At 40.4% G+C, this 21,366-nt stretch overlaps 1 protein-coding gene across 2 annotated transcripts in view; it reads right to left on the bottom strand.

The window, feature by feature from the left end:
• Positions 1–21,366, bottom strand: part of TMEM65 (transmembrane protein 65) — a 62,845-nt gene that overhangs the window by 14,785 nt on the left and 26,694 nt on the right. For both annotated transcript variants that reach the window (XM_075214040.1, XM_075214041.1), the window contains 2 exons: positions 8,829–8,873; positions 6,716–6,783 (listed from right to left, as the gene is read on the bottom strand). In XM_075214040.1, coding sequence (XP_075070141.1) covers positions 6,716–6,783; positions 8,829–8,873 — 113 coding nt within the window. The remainder of the gene's footprint in view (positions 1–6,715; positions 6,784–8,828; positions 8,874–21,366) is intronic.

The following is a 21,366-nucleotide window of genomic DNA, read 5'->3' on the forward strand; positions in this document are numbered from 1 at the left end:
CTGAGCGGGCAAAGACAGGAAGTTGGGCTCTCAGCAGGTTCTTCCAGTGACTGCTGAAATGTGAAAGACGTCCTAACTGGAGCTGCATCAACTGCAACTGTGTATGCACGTACGTACGTACATACGTACGTACGTACGTACGTACGTACGTACGTACGTACGTACGTACGTACACAAATACATTTCATGCCCAACAATCACCATTATATGCTAACCTCATTAACTGAAAGTAAAGAATTTTGTTCAATTATACCTTTTGTATCAGTTGTAATTCTTTCTGCTAATATTTCATGATTGTAATCCCTATAATTTAGTACTAGAGCAAATTATGATGGAAAAGGAAGTTGAGTAAGAGCAGAGGACAGAGCTCAAAGGGAAATTCCAAAGTCTCTCTGCTCACTACATCATGTGACTGTTTTTGCCAAGGTAGTCACATAACACTGTGGAAACTGTGAGTTGTTTTTACTTTTTAGAATGCAATGACTTGTAATGGTTCTTCAACATCTATAGAAGGGCTACATATTATTTTGTTTTTTATATTGTCAAAAATAATATCAATAGGATATATAGTTAATATAGTCAAATATCCTGAAGACATTTTAACAGTATAGTAATGACTTCCTTCCATAATCCAGTGCTGTATCAAGTGTCAGGCCAGACTTGCAGGATATACATTGTTAACCAACACTTTTGAATGAGTCCACTGTGTTTCAACACAGGTATTATACAGAGATAAACATTTTGTTTCAGCCACAGAAGATGGTGCTTACATGCTGATCAATAGCAAATAGACAGAAATGTGCAGACCAAGACTCTGAAACATAACAGATATATCTATATTTCCTGCCATTACAATCCTCAGACGCTCTCTTCTGTACCATTACAACACTGGAGCTCATACACTGCCCAAAACCACTCTGTTGTCAAGGATACTGGGAAGATCCTGGCAAACTTCCGCAGATAATGTAATCTTAACAGCAAGCACAGGCAGGACGGCCGAGTTAATCCCTCCAGCGTTACTTTAATTGGCAAAGGAGGATGTAAAGGAACAGGTTCTCTATTATCTCTATTGCTACCAATCACGCCAGCGGATTTCCCTAATTGTTCCAAAATGAAAACGCCTACAATTATGTGTAAAGTCTCGTCCTGCCAGTTACTCTGCATTAAGATTTCTATAAAAGGCACTCAACAAAAGTTACATCGGACCTATCACCGCCCACAAAACAATAAGAGGTTTTGTCTGTTGAGTTTGAAATTTGTTCCTGTAAATGAGACATTACGCTACAGCAGCAATCTCTCATCAACCTCAGCTATTTATATAGCATCACTAATTGCGCAGCGCTGTACAGAGAACTCACTCACATCAGTCTCTGCCCCATTGGAGCTTACAGTCTAAATTCCCTAACACACATAGTCCGAGAGAGACTGAGGTCAATTTAATAGCAGGCAATTAACCTGCTAGTATGTTTTTGAAGAGTGGGAGGAAACCGGAGAACCTGGAGGAAACCCAAGCAAACACAGGGAGAACATACAAACTCCACACAGATAAGGTAATGGTTGAGAATTGAACTCACGACCCCGGTGCTGTAAGGCAGAAGTGCTAACCACCAAGCCACCGTGCAATCTTTTGGAATCGGTTTCACTCTTGTCATTTGCACAAAATGTCACAGGGATTAGTGAGAGATTGTCAGCAGATTAGTCATAAGAAACTAAATACTAACCCTTAAAGGAGGAGTTCAGTTTTTGGACAGCGCCACTTTTTCTGACTCGCCCATTCCTCCCTACCTTGTCGATAAAGGGGGAGGGTCATTCATGTGGACCCTTTGCATTACCTGAAGCTAGAAGCCGTTGTTGCACATCAGTACACAAATCACTCTCACACACTCCAGTCCTCTTAAGCTGGGTACACACTACAGAAATTTCAACCAACTTTTTATGCCGAGCGATTTTACATGCGATCGATGTTCCGATCGCTCGGTCCATGGACTGCATACACACTAGCCTTGTTTAGGACGATAAAGGGAATAGCGGACGTCCCTTTAGCGACTTTTTACAGCCATGTTGTCGTGAGCAATGACTGTAATTTCATACTCACTGTTGTGGATCGGTCGGAAGTTTATACAAACTACACAGCGGAAACGAGATTGGAACGAAAATAATAAACGGTACGACCAACCAAATGATGCGACAATCGTCCATTTGGGCAGACTTTCGACCATCGTGTCACTGTACACACTGACCCGAATTTTGAACGAGCGGTCGTATGTCGGCTGTTTGAGCCGATTATTGGACAAAAACAGTGTAGTGTGTACCCATCTTATGTGTTGCATGGGCCCCTGGCTTCAGGTAACGGGTGAGAGACAGCAGTTATATGCTGCTTGGTGGGTAGTCAACCATTTGAAAAAAATTAACCAACGGCTGTGACAATGAGCACATCATTCCTAATGTGCTATTGAATAAAAAAAGCAATAACTCCTAGCAACAAGAACTGCTGAAAGACCACGTCGGTGGTCTTTCAAATTTAGATCCCGATTCTCGTTCAGACTCAAGCTGCGTTTAAAGCAAAGAAAAAAAAAAGAGCACAGAACTTTAGAGTAGTCCCAACCGTATTGCAATCAAAGCAGATCTTAAGATAAGTATTGATCTGAAATTGGGTATATACCAGTTACCTGTCAATCATAACCCCATTGAACCAGGGGAGGAAAACTAAAAACAAAAAAACAAAATAAACTTTTCTGGCATTGTGTTAATGTGATAAACTAATCCTATAGAAAGGACATTTAGTAATAACAGGAATTTATTTTCAAACACTCAGCATTTGACTGCTTATAAAAACAACTCGCCATTTACAAGAGTGATCGCTTACGTGGATCTCAGAGGGAGATATAGATCTTTTGGCAACTTTTCAGAAGAAAACATTTTTTAGTGAACAAACTGGCACCTTGTTCCATTCATTCTTCCATCAGAGAGTTATTTATGCTCTCTGGTAACGTCACTGATACACATATTAGAAGCAGCAGGATGAGTGAATCACCTCGGGGTAGATCTGCATTGGGGAGCAAAATGTAGAGGAATAAACTTGTGGAGAGTGAAATTGGAGGATTTTTAGCCAGACTACACCTCTGCCAGCGCAGGGACATAAAGATGTAATTCTAATTTGCACCACTACCCCGGAATCTTTTAACTGCAGACATGCATTGTAATCGTCTTTAAATGCAAAGCCAAAAAGGTTTTATTTTACTGTGACTCTAATCAGAAAAGCAACATAATTGGAAATGTCTCTGCTAAGGAATGATGAATGTCATCTGCAGCCTGTCTAACATATCGGCAGGAGGTCCACACTAATCATGCATGACATTTCCCAGTGCGTCCCCCTCCTCCAAGTGTGACCTTCCAAAAGAGTAAGTCAATTGTGTTACTAAAAGAAGCATGCGAGGAACAGAAGTGTGAGCCAGAAGACGATCAGTGCACAGCTGCTGGGAGGACTCAGAGGAGGACACGTTACATCGGACCTGTATTATAAGCTCAGAAACATCAGGCAACTAGGACTTGGGACTGAAATGTTTATAGGAGAGTTTTTTTTTTCCTTTACCATTTGGTATGTACAGAATAGCAGAAGTGCCTTGAAATGATGGGTGGCTTTCCATACATTTGCAAATGTGTGCAAATGAGATTTCTGCATTTTATTTACAAATAGAAATGGCAGCTCCCTTGCTGGTTAAAGCAGTGTGCTGGGGGATTTTTCTCTCTGTTCCTTGCTGGATAAACGCACCCTCTGAAGCACCTGCTATAAACCTAAAAAATTGATTGAACAACTTTCACTTCTGTATTATCTGGCATGTGGCAAGGTACTGGATTTGTTACATTAGCTCCTGTGTAAATACATTAAAAGGTGGACGTATGAAGTTTATTTTACAGAGAGGTAATAGGAATCTGACGGTACTCTGAGCTGTTGGGAGTACCCCCTGCTCCACTCACTGTCTTATATTGGCTATACCCGCTGACATAAAGGTACCAATATTGGGCAACCGACCCATTCTGCTATGACTGTGGCCCCCAAACAACTGCGATGCCCAAACATGATCCTACTGAATCAATAATTGGATAGATTTGTAATTGATCAACGCTGTCAGTCTGTAAGCAGTTATCCAACAGGACGCAACGACACCAGATGTGGATCACGTGTCAAGATATTGGACAGTAATCCCGATAGCCATCTCTCAGGCCTTTTGGCGGAGTCAAAACGCGTGGGGTGGGTTTAACTCTCAATCTGTATCTTCCGGCTTACCTGCCTACCCCTCCTTACATGATACTACCCCAGTCATATGCACCTCTGCCCTCCACCCAATAACACAATCACACCAATGGCCCAGACATTGCATTGCATATAATCAGTTGAAATATATTTATTTTATTGGATTTTATTGCAAAATGATTGAAACAAAGCCTGTTGTTGGCTTCAGTGTATGTATTTAAAGAACATTTCATCAACATTAAATTAATTTTTTTAATTATTATCTCATTTCATACCAAGATGAAATGGAAATAAAGGCAAACCGTTATTTTTATCATCATCATTTAAGAACTTAGGTTCTGAGTGAGTCAATTTTTTCAGGATTATCTCCCCCCCCCCATAAGTTTACCAATGTGGATTTTATATTGTTTTTCTCAGAAGAGGGCTTTTTCTTCTGTTTTTGAAATGGAATAAATATTTTAGGGAAAAACAGGTAAATTGAACTGCAGTAATTTACCTGATGATGTAAACAGTTAGCTCCCCTGAGTGTAGAGATGCCAATATATCTTCATTTATATTTGCAGGAATGATAGATAGGCAAACCAAGGAGGGTTTCCCTAGTGCCTGGAAACCCCCTTCCAAGACTGGTGCACTGTATAATTGAGGTGGCTGGACCCTGTCCCCGCTTCACACGGCTCAGCTTGAAGAGGGAGAGCTGTGTGCACCTAACAGTAGTGCACGCAGCATTGCCCATGTATATTATGGGGATAGGAAGAGTTGGAGAGCAGCCAAGCACTGTCTATATTTATAGACACGCCCCCATGCATGCTGGTCACGCCCACTGGCGGCGTGATGTGGAAACCCCCTTCTACAAATCCTGCGTTGTCCCCTGTGATAGGGATTTAAAAGCAAAGCATGTACTTTTAGTTAACTTGAGGAGACTACCCTTTAGCTAGCACTAGAGGATTCAGTGTTGTCTGGATTTCAAAGAGCTGGAGATAACAGAACGGGCAGGCTGATAAAAGCTGATATAACACTCTTCTATTCTGCCCTGAGACTGCCCTCTGCTGGGAAGTCCTTGTGACAACACTTCAGCGACATCACAGGATGACCTAACGAGGAAGCAGCACACAGTGTTCACAGTCCGGGGAGACACTCTGAGGCGCCGTTCAGCCAGAAATCGATCGCTTTTCCTCACGCCCCATAGAGGAGCTCAGGAAAACGAGCAGAGATTCCTTACTGTAATAATCTACCCAGCCGGACATGTTGTTGACGTCCGGCGGGACATCGCTCCTAACTGAATCTCCCAGGGAGACAACAAGATGATTACTGGTACTCTTGTTGGAACGCTCAGTTGTCACCGTTATCACTTTGCCTTACTGATGTCACTGGTTGTGTCTGAATTGGAGGCATTATTAACGGTTATGAAGCGGACCATCCCACAAAATGGCTGCCTCCAACGTGGGTACATTTTGTTAGTTGCACATGTTTAGAAACGTTTCCCTCAATATGCCAATCTATGGTACATTCAGAACACTTGCTTTGTTGCAAAGTTATTATCTGATGGACACAAATCAACTAATTTAACCATTTCCCATGACAGTACGGCCAGGGAGCGTCTTCAGTCCTATCCTGAGGCAGTTATAGACTAAAACTAAAGACAATGTTGGAAAATGTCTGGATGCTGGAGCACAAAATAGGCGTGCAAAAAAGAAAGAAAGCTAAACTATGAGAAAATTACAATCCGATTGGTTGTAACCCATCTTTGCGTAATTAACATCAGTTTTCAATATGTCCCTCTTTATTAAGGAACCGACATGGACATTTATGAAAACTGGTACAAAAGAAAACAAAGTTATATTGCAGATTCAACCAATCAGGTTCCTGTTTACAATTTATAAACTGCAGAGGGAACAATGACAAGCTGATGGATTGCTACAGTCAGGCCACCGATCGCAGACGTCATTGTTCTCACCTTCACAATCTCACCAGTGAAAAACCACTTCCTTTGTATCATAAAATCTGGAAACTTGGTGAGCTGCACAGCCCGGTAAAATATGTCCCTGCTCTATAAATAAGAGGTTATAATAAGATGATGCTGGCATTAGACAGCGTGAGCCGGGTACATCAAACAGTAGCAGTTGGGTGGTTTATGCAGAGTATGATATTAAACTAACTCTGTATAGTAAATGCCATCCGTAACACGCAGAAGAGACGGACACTGCACGGTCCCAACAGGACAGGTAGAAGGACAATCTGTTCCGACGACGGCTTCTCTCCCACAATGCTCTGCTACAAACCAGTGACTTCGGCTGATGAGGTCAATGCTATTAGTCAAGCCTGCCTGGTCACACCGCAGGCGATAAAGATTGACCTCCAGAAACAGAACATTTGATTTTACATGCAAATTCATAAAGATAATTTTAGCAATGATACTTTTAGAATTTCTTAGCAAAAAAAATAAAATACAATTGTTCTCACCGCTGCTATCATTATGGCGTTATCCAAGAAGCCAAAACCTATGAACGGTAGTGCATTGTGGACGAAAACTGAAACACAAAAAATGAGAGAAGTCACAACTAAAAAAGTGTGTTCTGCACGTTACACAAAACACTCTATGCTAGCTACACATGTATGCATATATATATATATATATATATATATATATATATATATATATACATACATACACACACACACACTCAATATATTCTACAGTAATAAAGCTGAGGAGGATTAAGAATAAAGTTCCATGGCATATATTACAGCCAGTCAGTAGGTTATTCAGGAAGGATACATTGTATACTTTGCACCACAGACAGATATTGTGCTGTTTATAGTACCTGGTCTTATTTGTTTTCCTTTCTAAATAAAGTGTTCAAAAACAAGCAGGGACATTCATAAAGGGCACCGATGATAACTGGACACAGGTAAAAATGTGCTGTAACCTATAGCAACCAAATCGTATACCTCATTTATGGAAATAAAAGTAAATATCTGACTGGTTGCTAATGGTTACTGCACTTTTTTTTTAAACTCTAAATAAGATTATCTGCATTTGTGAAAACTGCTTCAGTGACCAATAACTAACATTTATAATTGATGAGCAGAATCAATGGTGGATAAGCTGAACATTGGTTCATAATAGATTGGAATAATATCAATAATTAATATTAAAAATCAAAAGACATAAAAATAAAATAGTCATTTGATAGGAAACGTAAAGGATGAGGAATAGACCTCCGGGGTTTAGCCAGAAGACGGGACAGGAGCAGAACGATGCTTAATCCATTTAAACGGGATTATCATCATCATCCCATCAACCACTTAGAGCTTTTCAACTTACTACACCAAGAAGTAAAGCCCAACACGCCACTAACATGTTCCTATCGTGTGATCTTCCTCGTTCGTGTGTGTCCAGGAAGTCAAACATGTAACACTACTGAATAAAAATTTGTTTTTCTAATTTATTTCTCCCTTGTAGAAAACTAAAATGACTAAAACAAGAATATAAATACCATGACATTTCTGGCTGGGCGACCTTTAAAAAGTAAAATCCATTTACTATTAACATTTTCTGCCCATCAACATTTTTGTGTAGTTTTGTTAGAAGAGGATGTTTCTGAAAGTGATATTTACCTATGTAATCTCAGCCTACAGACCTGGCATAAATGAACAGATATCGAATCAGTAAAGTCTTTGTTGGCACCAGGGTATAGCTCGTGCCATCACATCAAGGGTATAGGGGGGGGCTTTTTACACACGACCACCTAACACTGTCCAGGAAGAAGAGGGTATGCCATACCCCAGGGGTGTCTAGTTCAGAGCATGTTGATGTGAAGCAAATTTAGGGGGTCTAATTATTTCTTCGGATGCTAGCAATACCATGTAACTAAAGACATTAAATAGACATACCCGACAATTGAGTGATATCATGTGACCATTAGGGGGCCAATCAAAACGGCCATGATCTGAACATTCAAAGGAGGTGTTGACCACAGCAGTCAATCTGATTCTGCCATTCTTCTAGTAGAGTTCAGACGATGAACTCTACGTTCTGATTGGTTGCTACGAGCATCAGCACCATATCTACACAGTTCCTTATAGAACAGTTTTCACGCATCTCCCTGTCTAGCGGAACCCGGCCACCAACTGGTAGCAAGTTGTCCTGAGCGTTGAGTCACATGACCCGATATAGATCGGACGCATGGTGTGTGCAAATGTAACCAAGACATATAACGCAAACATTGTAAACCAATCATGTTCAATGTGGCATATGAACATCACCGTTGACAATTATCAATGGCCATGTTATTAACTCTAGAAATAAGGCTAAAAAAGAAAATTAGCATTATAGAGGTCTTCTAAATGCTCAACTGGTTTGCTGTGAAAGGTCTTCCCTTCTCTTTTATCACTAATTATTTTGTGCCAAGTTCATATTCTGCAGAATTTAGACCTAAAATGCCTCTTCCTGGGAGGATTATTCACACATTTGTTTGCTCAATAATTTTTTTTTTCTCCTACGAATAATTGTGCTTTGTGTGGTTCTACCCTCAATTGAATCTGCATTATGTACTAAGCAGTGCAGGCTTACCGTGTTTCAGCTGCCTGGAGGACGGTGGGGCGGCTTCGAGCTTCTCTGCAATACAAGAGGAGATGATTTATGAGAAAATGTGGAGTGACAAACAACATATTAAAACAAACAGCAGTAAGCTAGGGTGAGTTGGCATATTAATTACACCGCTGCCTGCCAAAACGTACACCCTGCCCACGGGTAGAGGTCCCAATGGCACCTTTACTATGTAATTATGTGCAAACTTCTCCTTGCATGCTCATTACTGTAAGATGACTGAGCATTTTCAACAGGAAAACAAATGGTCTCACCGGTTTCTGGTTAAAAAACAGCGCAGCCTAGAAATTCATTATTAGTGATATCATGGTAGCATTTCCCCCAGGGGTTAGTGACATCACTAAGTTGAATGTTGGCTCAGCTCATCACACCGTTAGATACTTTCATCTCCCCTGCATGTAGGAATCTGGTGCGCTTTGCGCTAACAAATGTAGTTACCTTTAGACCATAAACAATATATTATTCTTCTCATTTATTTACAGGGCGCCACAAATGGTCCACAGCGCCATACAGAGGGCAAACAACAAAACAGTATATGATATTACTAGACAAAAATAACAAACAACACCACACCTCTCAACACAGGTAATAAAAGCCTAAATGGGCAATGGGATTCAAGGGGTAAACCTGTGCCCATGAGCGTGGGCGCGACTATATGGACCAGAGAAACGGATAGCCCAAAGAGGAGGCGCGCAGAGCAGCTGGTGAGCAGAAGTCCTTGGTGATGACAAGAGGAGGGATAGGAGGAAAGGGGGCCCTGCTCAAGAGAGCTTACACTCTAAATGGAAAGGGGCAGACAAACGGTTGACACATGGGGGTGATAAGAGGGTCTTGAAATCAGAAAGGATGGGTGGCAGCAAGAGTGGGCGAGATGGAGGTTGGAAGATAGTAAGGTATACTGTATGCTAAATATGTTGTCACCTTTAGAACCCACTATCCCAAAAACATACTCAAAAGAGGTCTCTTATTAGTCTAGGGATATTTTTCGGAGGCCTCACAAGTGGCCCTTGGCACCGCTCTGTTTGAGGAGAGCCATCACGTTACGGAATGACATCACAGCACCAGCAGTTCACTGCCTGCAGAATATTAAGCTATGGATGGACAGCCGAGCCTGGCGAGAAGAGCTGGGTTCGTAATAGGAAAAGAAACTAAGGCAGACGTCACTTTCATCATAATAAACAAGCAAAATATTTCAGACCCGAACCAGCAAATTAAATCTATATTTTTAATAAGCTATATTATTAGGCACGAGCATGGCCTCAGACAGGACACGTGGACAGTTGTTTGCAGCATATTCTTTGCTTTCTTCTTTTATTCAATTTTTTTTTCCTTTTTTAAGATCACTGAAATCATATCTGGATTCTATATTAAGTTACACTTCACCACTTTAAATTTCCACACATTGGAAATTTACTGATCCCTAAGCCAAAGTTTCAGTCCACAAGTCAGGTACAGTAAGCTGAATTTGTACAGCTGGCGACCATCGAAAAGGTGCCCTTTTAAACCTATTAAAAACCTATTAACCTATTAATTAAAAAATGCAAAACTCTATAATGGATTAAGATTTTAACGAAATGCAAATTAGCAGCGTCAAGAAACAGCCTGGCACAATATTTTAGTCTCTTGGCATTGCAGATAGCCGACTAACCACCTCCGTAGCACAGTGTGAAAACAGAACATGCTCTATATTACTGTAGAACGGTATCCGAGGTCATGTGACGGCCTGCATTAAGTAGCTAGCTGCCCATCTCTTGTGGAGAAGAAATAATATGCTGACACACTTCTACAATTCTAAATACTATTGCTAAGAAGCAGGATAATCATCAGGAGGATGCAGACAGTAAACCATTCAGTAGCTGCAAGTCTGTATCTCTGAGAATACCGAGAGGTGTAACAGGAATTACTGTACCTGTAATTATGACACAACCCTACTTTTTATAGCATGACATACTGCCATGCTATAAAAAGCAAGCAAGAAAAACAACAAAAAGATATGTACCAAAATGACAATCATAAGGTCTGGAGTGTAATAAAATAACCAATTCCACGTAGGTTTTTTTTTTTTCTTTAAATTTTAAGCATGCATCATTTTTCTTAGCTGTCTCTGACAAGTATGGCTGCCAGTCACACACACACACACACCAAGTCATGTGAAGGCACACACACACACACACACACACACACACACACACACACACACACACACACACACACACACACCAAGTCATGTGAAGGCAGAGAGTGGGGGGTGGGGTGGGGGGAATGAGGATCTTACAATGCAGACAGAGCTCAAGACATTATGCTGCCATGGTATTCACATTACACTGTGTGGAAATATACATCATAACAGTCTGAAGAAACAAACAAAGGAAAAATACTAAACTTCTACTTCTAGCCTGCCACAGTCATTTAAGTAATGAAACAAACAAAAAAAAAACACATACATGTGATTTCTACTTTAAATGGGCCCTTCTCACCAATACGAGGGCAACATTCATTTTAAGAGCTCGACCAATATTGGCTCACTAGGAAGCGGTACCTCATAAGTATTAGTCGTGACTCGGAGATATGCGTCATCAACTACCTGAATAATGTGACTGGTATCTAGTGAATTGATAATTGCTGAATTTATAATGAACATTGGCTTCATCAACAGGCGCTGTTTAGAAAACCATCACATCGTACTTATGCAAAACCATATGTGAAGAGGTTATCCAGCTGATGGCTAATAAAGTTTGAGAATCGACACCGAGCGATATCAGACAGGTTATTTTAGTTTATCAATCGATTCAACCCCCGATGTTTCCCATGTTGTTCAACTTACCAGTTGAAACAGAAAGATCACACCGGTGAAAGTATGACGGATCCGATACTGAACTACTGCACTGAACTTGAAATAGATTTCAGTAGATTTAGAGGACAATCATTTGACAATGCAGCCAATACGGCCGGAAAGTATAACTATTCTGGATAGCAACAATTTTGCACAATTTCATGCGCTGAACATTCCCTAAATCTAGTTGGACAAATCGCAGTTGACTCGTACCTGGATGCAGTGATTTTTTTTTGCCACAATAAATGAGCTTTATTGATTTTTCTATAGCTTCTGCAAAAAGATGGGCAGTGCTATAAAATGTCTTGTCTATTGAATCAAAAGTTCCTAAACATTTATCAGATACAAGATGGGAGGCCCACGGCAAATCTACTGCAGCTATTAGTGCAAGTTATGCAAACTTTGTTGACATCCTCGTTCCTATTTACTGCGATGAAACGGAGATAAGAGATACTGGACGACAGGCTGAAAATCTTCTTTAGAATATGGAAAAATTTGGCAAAGAGTACAAAAAAAACAAAACAATGATCGAACAGCACCCGAAGCTTTAGACGAACGTTCCCCAAGAGACAAGTTTAAGGTAAATTCATTTATCCTGGTCATTGAAGCCAACCTAGGCAGTAGACCATCCGTGTATAGGAGGGTAGCTGGCAATTTTTCATTTTTGGTGAACCTGCAAGGGACAGATTCACAATGGCGTCAAGATGTTGATGCGAAAGTATCCAAAGGATGTTGACCTTTGTCTAGTCAATGAACTCTCGCACTCCCCCCCCCCCCCATGTACGCCAAACAAGCTCACCCTGAAAAAGAAAATTTCAGCCACCAAGATACGCATCAAATGATATTCCAGGAGAAAATTCGGACAGATTTTCCAAATGTGGAAACAATTTTCAGATTGTTCCTGTGTTTAATGGTCACTAACTGTACTGGCTAAAGATCATTTTCTAGACCAAAAAGAATTAAAAATGATCTACGGTCAACAATGTCCCAAGATGGGTTTTCAGATCCAAGCATTCTCTGCATAGAAAATGATAAACTACGACGTACTGATTTTAAATGATATAACTGATATGTTTGCATCCAAAAAAAAGCTTGAAAGAAACTGTTCTGACTTACATTACGTATATATAGTGTAATGTTATAACATAGCTGTGATTCCCCTTTGAATGCTTTGTGTGAACATCTTCATTATTTCCAGAATTTTGCAAACGTATTAAAGGATATAAACTTATGAACAATCTTTTTATCCATGCTAAAATTTCAGCATGTTCTACTTTCATTGAGTTGATAACGAAGAGAACGAGGTTTTGATTCTCATGATCAGACACTATTAAGTTTGGGTCTCCTAGCCCAGGGCCTCCAGTTTCTTTAACTAGTGACTGATTCTAACTGTATATCTACAGGGCTGCTCTACGTATCTCGTTCCCCACCTTTTATATAAAAATAATGCATTTAAAAGATATAATGGTATCTTCCCTGAGAACATTGCATTTAGGTGCAAAATCCATAAGCTATCAACCAGAATCTTGCTTTCATTCTCTAAACTGCACTAATCAGAAAATAAGCTAATTGCTGACTGGCTGCTGGGGTTTTCCGCCAACAATACATCTAAATGCAAATGTTAGTAACCGAGCCCTAATGTTTACAAAAGGTTTGCACATTTAACCATAAATGTTTCACTGAAATGAACCTTAATATTTTAAAGTCACTTCCACACAGTGGAGGCAGCAAATTCATGGCTGCAGCCGTCCAATTCACCAAGAATCTGTATCTCGTAAATATAAATCAGGCAATGCCTCGGTGATGTGAAGGATTCTGAGCAAATGTATATGCTGCATACTAATAAAGGCCACAAAATGGATGAGGGATATATAAAAAGCAAAAAAAAACAAAAAAAAACAAACCAAAAAACAGCTATAGGTTATTCTTAAAACAGATATAGAAATGATAGAGTAAACTATAAGAATATGTCATTTGCAATGAAGATTGCGGAGAGCCAACATTACACATTGTATCCGGATGTGAAAGATGAAAATAAGCAAATATTGAGGAAGAGCCAACTATAATCTGCCTATTGTGCAATATAACTACAATTCTGGGCAAGACACTGACTTTCTCTAGAGAAAAGGAAACCGGGGAATAAATGTAATAATCAGTTTTATTATAGCAGTTGGTTACACCGCAGCTGGTATTTCTTGTGTCAGCAAAATGACTTGGACGTGTCTTTCTTGTTTAACTGGGGCATGACTAAATCATAGTGTCAGCACACTCCAAAATCATACTGGTAGGTTAACTGGCTGCATTTAAAAAATGCCCCTAGTCTGTGTGTGTGTGTACGCGTTAGGGTATTTAGACTGTAAGCCCCAATGGGGCAGGGAATGATGAGAGTTCTCTGTACAGCGCTGCGGAATTAGTGGCGCTATATAAATAGATGATGATGATGGTTTTATTGTGTCACACTAACTTAATAGATTTCTCTTCATCGGTACAATGGTAAGCCTAACTTATAATAAACAAATTAATCCAAATCAACCAATCAGATGTTTGACTTCTTATAAACCAAAGATGGACAACAGGCGGCCCCCTGAGGATTCACCTGCGGCCCCCCGAGGATTCACCTGCCGACCCCCAGTTCTCTCCTGCTTTGATGTCAGATGTGTTTATGACCGCTTGTAACACTTGTTTATCTGACATTGAAAGGACTGCTGATATGTTATTACAGATAGGTGTTTCTTGCTTTGATTAAATTTATTGCTTTAACTTTTTATGGAGATTAATGGTGATGTGCGTCCCTTTTGAAGGTTAGAGGGCCGTCCGATGAGGTTGCCTATAACTGCTGTAAACGGTCTAAAAAAAAATGCAGCATCTGATGGAAAACACCACTATGAATGGGTGGTCTTACTTTGCCACCCGGTCTTTAGGGGGGGGGAGGAGGAACCGGGGGGGATGTTCTTCCTGCACAGTTTATCTTGATTTCCTTCTCATCGTCAGTAACCGACTGTTACTGACCACTTCTAGCGGTGTCACCTTGCTACCAGACACTCGCCGACTGCAAATGCAAATGGGGCACTAGTTGTAGAATTCGGCTGCCACCACTGGACTTTGCAGCACCCAGAACCGCATACTTCTGGAGTAGCTGGTATAGCTGCTACAGCACCTCTTTGCTGTAGATTGGTTGGTACCTACTGACTGCTTATTATGGATCACGACTGCTGGGTAGCGGGCAGAGCGTTGACACAGACGCTGGGTTCAATACAGGACAGCCGAAAAATGGATTAGAGTGTAAGCTCTTATCTGTTGTTCACAGAATACAGTAGGTAACAGTTGCAGGAATGCAGTGATGATTTATTGCTCAAGAGTCCTGACAAGAACTTTTACACACCAGATTGAGGTACTGGTGATAATCCAGAAGTTACAGATGGAATAATACATTGAATGGAAAAACAGTGCTCTTTTTATACAGATTCTCACACATGTCAGCAGGGGGTAAGCCCAGCCCATTGATCCTAGCTGGCGCCAAAAGGTCAGATATATTACATCAGATAATTTAACATCAGGATGTGATATTTCTCTAGACTTGGAGTTAACACAATTTAAAGCTTTAAAAAATTTACTGTACATCAATTTCCTAAATGAATTGCTGGCTGCATTATTTATGTAGTTAGTCTATCTTTTTAACAAGACAGGTTGATAGGCAACGACCTCCTGCTGGGCATTCAGGCAAAAGCATGTGTACGTCAATTCAGATATGAAAAGACTTACTTAGCATTTCCTTCAGCAAAACAGATTTCCTATAACCTGGCATAATACATTAGAAATACATTTCCTATACAGAAATACAACACAATAGTAAAAAAACCAATACATTTACAAAGATATACAGCGAAGTGAATATTGGCACCGCACACAAAATGGCTGCCGTGACGGTCAGGTGCTTCATATCATGAAATGGTGGAAGAGTGTGCAGATCTTATTGGGTTGTAACCAAAAGCCTGAAAAACAAAAGTAATTCCACTGGATCGTGGTGCTGTTGAACTAGGCTCATAATTCAAGAGGGGCTGATAATGACCCTGACATCACGCATAATTAGCAGAAACAGGAACACTGCAGGCGCTCCACTCATCCAATCTATTTTATTGAACATTCCCCTTCTAGAAAAGGATGAGCCAATTTTACAAGATGTGACAGAAGCTAAAGATCAATAAATGCACGTCAAGGAAGGGAGTTAGATTTATGCTGGTGTTGTTCACCTGGATGACCTAGAGGTCATGGAAGGATATAAAACGTGTCACCTAAACTGGAGGCGACCATTTTGTGGCCTGAAACATTATACAAGAGAACACACAGCCTATTCACTCACTAGAAGACTTTGCTTCATAAATATGTATAAGGAAGCACCTCAGCGATGTAACTGGCTTCTAGTCAATGGAAAGGCTGCATTCTCTTTGGTATTGGTTTAGTTCACAAAATGGCTGCCCCATGGTTTACAGATGGTGTTTCACAACAGCAGGTAAAGCCTGTAAGTTCAGCAGGCCTACAAATGGGAGGGAGGGTCTATGGAGTGAACCTTCAAATGGGGGATAACTGAGCGCTCTGCTTGTCTAATCCAGGGGGTACTGAGTAAATCTGGGTGGGATCTGTGCAAAATGCCTGCAAGTTGGGGGGGGGGGCATGGAAAGAACACGCTGCAGTAAGCACATCCCTTGCTAGAGACACATTAAAAAGATTTCCAGGAGGGCTCAGAGGTGAGGACAATAAAACAAATGTTCATTTAAGTTTCCGTATAACTTTCATAGACATCTGCAATTATTTATTTTATTATAACTATTCTTTAAAGTGTTGTTTCTTTGCCAGATAACTTACATGTATTGATTTTGCACATACACACTTTTACTAAATACATTGCTATATCTTTGTGACCTATATTTATAAAGTTTATGTTCGCTCCCTCTGAAGACAACACATCTCTGCTGTTTCCACTGCACCGGATACTGCTGCAAAGACGGCTCTGTGTCGTATGGCCAATCATATAAAGACATGGTTACAAAACTCAAAAAGGAACACAGAAAGATAACCAGCCAGAAAATTAAAATCATCTGGAGGTGGAAACCTGGTTTATGAATTGAAAGGGGTACAGATGCTTTTTGCCAGGGAGGCAGGTAATGGTAACGACAATGAACAACGAATAGTGGGAAACAAGGAGGGAAAATAAAAATTATATTTTGATTGACAGCAAATAACATCTATAGAAAACTGATGTGATAAATTGGTTTAGTTGCGATAAGGAGAAAAAAGGAAAAAAAGTGGTATGAGCAAATGTTTCAAAGCTGGCAGTGTCTGAAGACATGGGGTACAATGGCCAACGGTGATAGATATGCTCATAGTTTGGAGAGTTTTATCACTCTGAGATGATGTAGCTGTAATGCTGTAGTCTAATCTCATCTCCATAAATGACACAGACGCTGCATTTCCTCAATTAGTAGTTATTTGGCTACGTTGCTCATGTCTGTGTTAGCACAAGATCTATTGAAAGTATTTTCCTACTAAAGCAGGTCTAGAAATATGCTTTGTCACAAAGCGGCATTAGAGAAGCTTGGAATGAATTCCGGAAATGCTGACACTCGTTCCCGTCTTGGCTGCCAACACGCCATCAACAGAAACGTTCATCGCTTATATTAACCATACACCAGTTAATTGCAAATAGCAAACAGAATTGCAAAATCAATACAAATATCTTACCCACAGGTGCAATTCGTAGATGATATTCTAAAGATGTTAAGATTTGGGGTAAACTTATTTAAAAACGCTCATACATGGGACAATTCTTACAAACCGTACACCCAAGGTTCTCTGTGAGCGAGCGAGAGCGTGTTGTTATTTTAAAGTTTGGTTTTTTTTGTTTTTAAGTGTCCATCATCGGCTATGTGAATTATTATGCATTTGTGCTACTTATATAGTCATAGGGGCATATTCAATTAGGTCTGGAGATCGGGGTCACGCTCTGGAACGTCCGGCGAAGGTACTACGCTGTACTGCAACAACAACAACGATTTCCCTTCGCCCCATAGGGTGGCGAAGGGAAATACGCAACCGCGATCTCCAGACCTAATTGAATACGCCCCGTAATGTCAAGATGGCATTAAAGGGAGAACATGTTTTGACTCCTTTTCATGGTGAGAGATAGTCGGACTTGAGCACCCCATACGGAATGCAGCAGGCTTCCCTCACTAATGCACCTTAATTGTGTGGCCAATTGCAAAAAAAAAAAAAAAAATTATGAGACACAAGGATATTGTAATGCAATTCAAGAACTGGAGGCTGCGCAGTCTGGGAGATATTCCTGGTTTTGCAGGTATCGGAGGAGATTTTTTCACCTCAAATAAATGGTGGAAATCGAGTACAAATCATAACTTTCAAGGGGAGGAATTTTGCACATCTAGACTAAGTTGGAAAAGCGTTTACATGCCAACCAACAAATGTATATCAAATATGACAATAGTTCATTGTGACAGTCGAATTAAAGACAGACATAATTAAGGCTACAAGCAGCTCTATTTTAGAAAAAAAAAATTAAAAGTTATAATTGATGACAGTGGTGGTTCTAAAATGACAGTAGGAAGTGTTTTGAGGGGACATTATTTCAAACATCTGTGTGGCAAAAAAAACGTGTATGTCTGCAGCTCAAACAGCAGCATTAGGCAGAGTCTAATACAAGAAAACAAACACCACAGGCCCATGCAGGACTCACTCGATAATAAGCAAGGATGCCCTCGTGGAACCACCAGAAATGGCAGCAGTTGTCAATCAGAAACAATTACGCAACGCGTTTCACAACTTCCACTCTTATCAGCCTCTGCATGCACTTGGTTATTAATTCCATGTGTTTTGCTCAACACCGCATTTTAGCTATTGCTATTTATTAAAGAATATTTATTGGTATTTATTAAGTATTCTCTACTATTCGCTTAAGGTTAGGAAGTATCGTGCAATACACTTTTTTTATGCCATACTTTCGAACGAGACAAAAAAAAAAAAAAAAAAAAAAAGCCAGGACTTTCGAGACCAGGAATCGCACCTTTGGAAAGGCTTGAGCGGTTCGGACAAAGAATCTGGCCCATGGAATTTGTGTCCTGGCCGTTAGGTTTGTCTGCAAGGTTTTTTTAGAAGATTTTAAGTATTTGTGTTACAATTACTATTATTTGTAATATCGCTGATATATCCAGTGGTCATGCTATGCTGGGGATTGCAACATTGCCCAAGCTGGAGCCTAGGAAAAACATTCTGGTGTTAGAAATTTCAGCAGGCTTCCAGTTGTCCATCTCTGCAGTAACTTACAGCCAATGGGCTGTGCCCTTACATTCCGTAATAGTATGAACATTCCTTTAGAACACAAGACACTTCCAGTAAAAGAAAGAGCAAGCCATAACTACACAAAGCCAAAAGATCCCCAGGTGTCATCCTGTTTAAGGATATGTAAGTGATGACACCTTACTATAATTTTCATGAACGCAAGATAACAATGCCACCTGTGATCTGCAGCCGTTGTGGAACTACAAGTAACAGCATGCTGGTGATTTGTGTAAGCAGACCTTTTTTTTTTTCCGTTAACCTACAATGCTTTGCTGTATATAGACATACATGCTTGTCTTGACTATAGTCCCCGAGGTCTGAAACGTTGATTAGTCTGCAAGCACCCATGCAGAGCTACGTGTGTATATATAGTAAAGTAAATATAATTAACGTATTGCATATGACTCGCCTAATCTTGAATTCCACACCATATGGTATAACACTACACAAATCTGCCGGCACTTTGAGAACAAGGAAAGAGAGAGATTGCTGAACCGTTACACAAAGCCTGTAAGTGCCACATCTATTATTGTACTTGTTACTACATTGATCTGTGAATTTGAGTTTTATGAGAGTTTCTGTGAAGGAACATATAAATTCAGCTGCTGATCAGCTTCCAGGGCTACTGAGAATTTAGATGTCTAATTACAAAACCCAATCGATTTCCGTTCTGCAGCCGAGTGAGCACAGCTGGGTGTACCAGATAAATATGTCTGCCTGGGAATCACAACACAGCTTGAGGTAAACGGCAGATTAATACAGATACAGCACCGACGACACCCAATTTGTTTTTATTTTAAAAAAAAATATTCATTTCCCAGTTGCATACCATTCCCCAACCTGTGCTACCTAGATAACCCTTCTCAGGTACAGCACTGGTGAAAGGGAGCGGCTAGGCCCATCCTGTGTTACACAGGTCTGGTCAACCTCTGGCTCTCCGAGTGTTGTGAAACTACAAGGCCCAGCATGCTTTGCCAGTAGATTGCCAGTGTATAGCTGGCACAGAATGCTGGGGCTTGAAGTTTGGCCAGCCCTGATTAATGCATAAGTCGGTCATCCTGTCTAGTGGTTTCAGTAAGCTGTCAATAAACGTAACCATGCAACATAAACTTTAATAATCGTTGCATAAATAATAGATTTAGAACTGGAGCTACAGATTACATTAGTTGTCCAGACAAGTTTCACGTTTTTTGCAATGTTTCAGTAAACATCATTCAGTATTAAAAGTACAAATATAAAAATCTTCATTATTATTTTAGGGATTGCATAGAATTTTTTTTTTTTTTTTTTAAACAACACAGTTTGTCATGTTTCTGTCGATAAAAGCGGTCACATGAAGCCTTTCTAACAGGCTATACTGGAATTATTAAGGTGCACGCAGTCACGTGCCAATAGGGCAAGCACAGTAAATCACACGTAAACGGTTCAGCGTTTTGCGGTGGCATTACAGGAAATATGGCGACAAAGGAAACGGTGCCATTTTGTACATTTTATGATTATTTCACAAGTTGTTTCAAACAAGTTGCTTCTTTTAAATCTATCAGGTCAACACAGATTTGCCATTGTAATGTATTACCTTTCAGCAGTAGGTAGGCCGTGGTATCAAGGCTTAACCTTTGTAGGACAGCTCAGAAGTGCCTGGACAGTTCCTCTTCCTCTACTGTCCATTTTGTGTTACCTTTTTTTTTTTTCTTGCAGCTGTTCTCTGTGCAAGTAGGATACACAGACTAGCTACTACAGCCATTCTGCAGACAGCATTGCAATGGTTCATACCTCCCTACAGACTATGGCTGGGAATCAGGACACGGTCAAGCCCCCTCTGAAAAGTGGCAAGACTGTGTCACGTTGGGGCTTAGGTCATTCCACGTTGTGGGCTTCACACGTCTCCTAGGAGTGTTTCTATCACTTAAGTACACACCCTTTCAATGCAAACCTGCTTGGAAGCCAATATTGAATGGCTCCTATACTCATCACTGTAATACAAAATCATTCATATCAGCTCAGTATGAAATTATTTGCAACATGCAAACATATAACAAGTTCATTTGACATTTGGAGTTGCATGTTGCATTCTCTTCTTGGTGACCTTCTAAAATGGTGTTGACATGTAAGCTGTTTTGTGAGAGTAAGGAGAATTACAACACAAAGAGAGCTGAACACAACGGCCATTACCAAAACCTTAAACCTTCCCCTAAAATAAAAACTCACACAACAAGGATCTGCAGCCGACGTGTCAGAGTCATGCAACAGCAGCACGGCAAATATCAAGCAAGAAGCTGTAGGCATGGAGCCACAAAGTCTCATGAATGCCACACACCA

Source organism: Mixophyes fleayi, chromosome 5 (assembly GCF_038048845.1).
Source record: "Mixophyes fleayi isolate aMixFle1 chromosome 5, aMixFle1.hap1, whole genome shotgun sequence".
NCBI lineage: Eukaryota > Metazoa > Chordata > Amphibia > Anura > Limnodynastidae > Mixophyes > Mixophyes fleayi.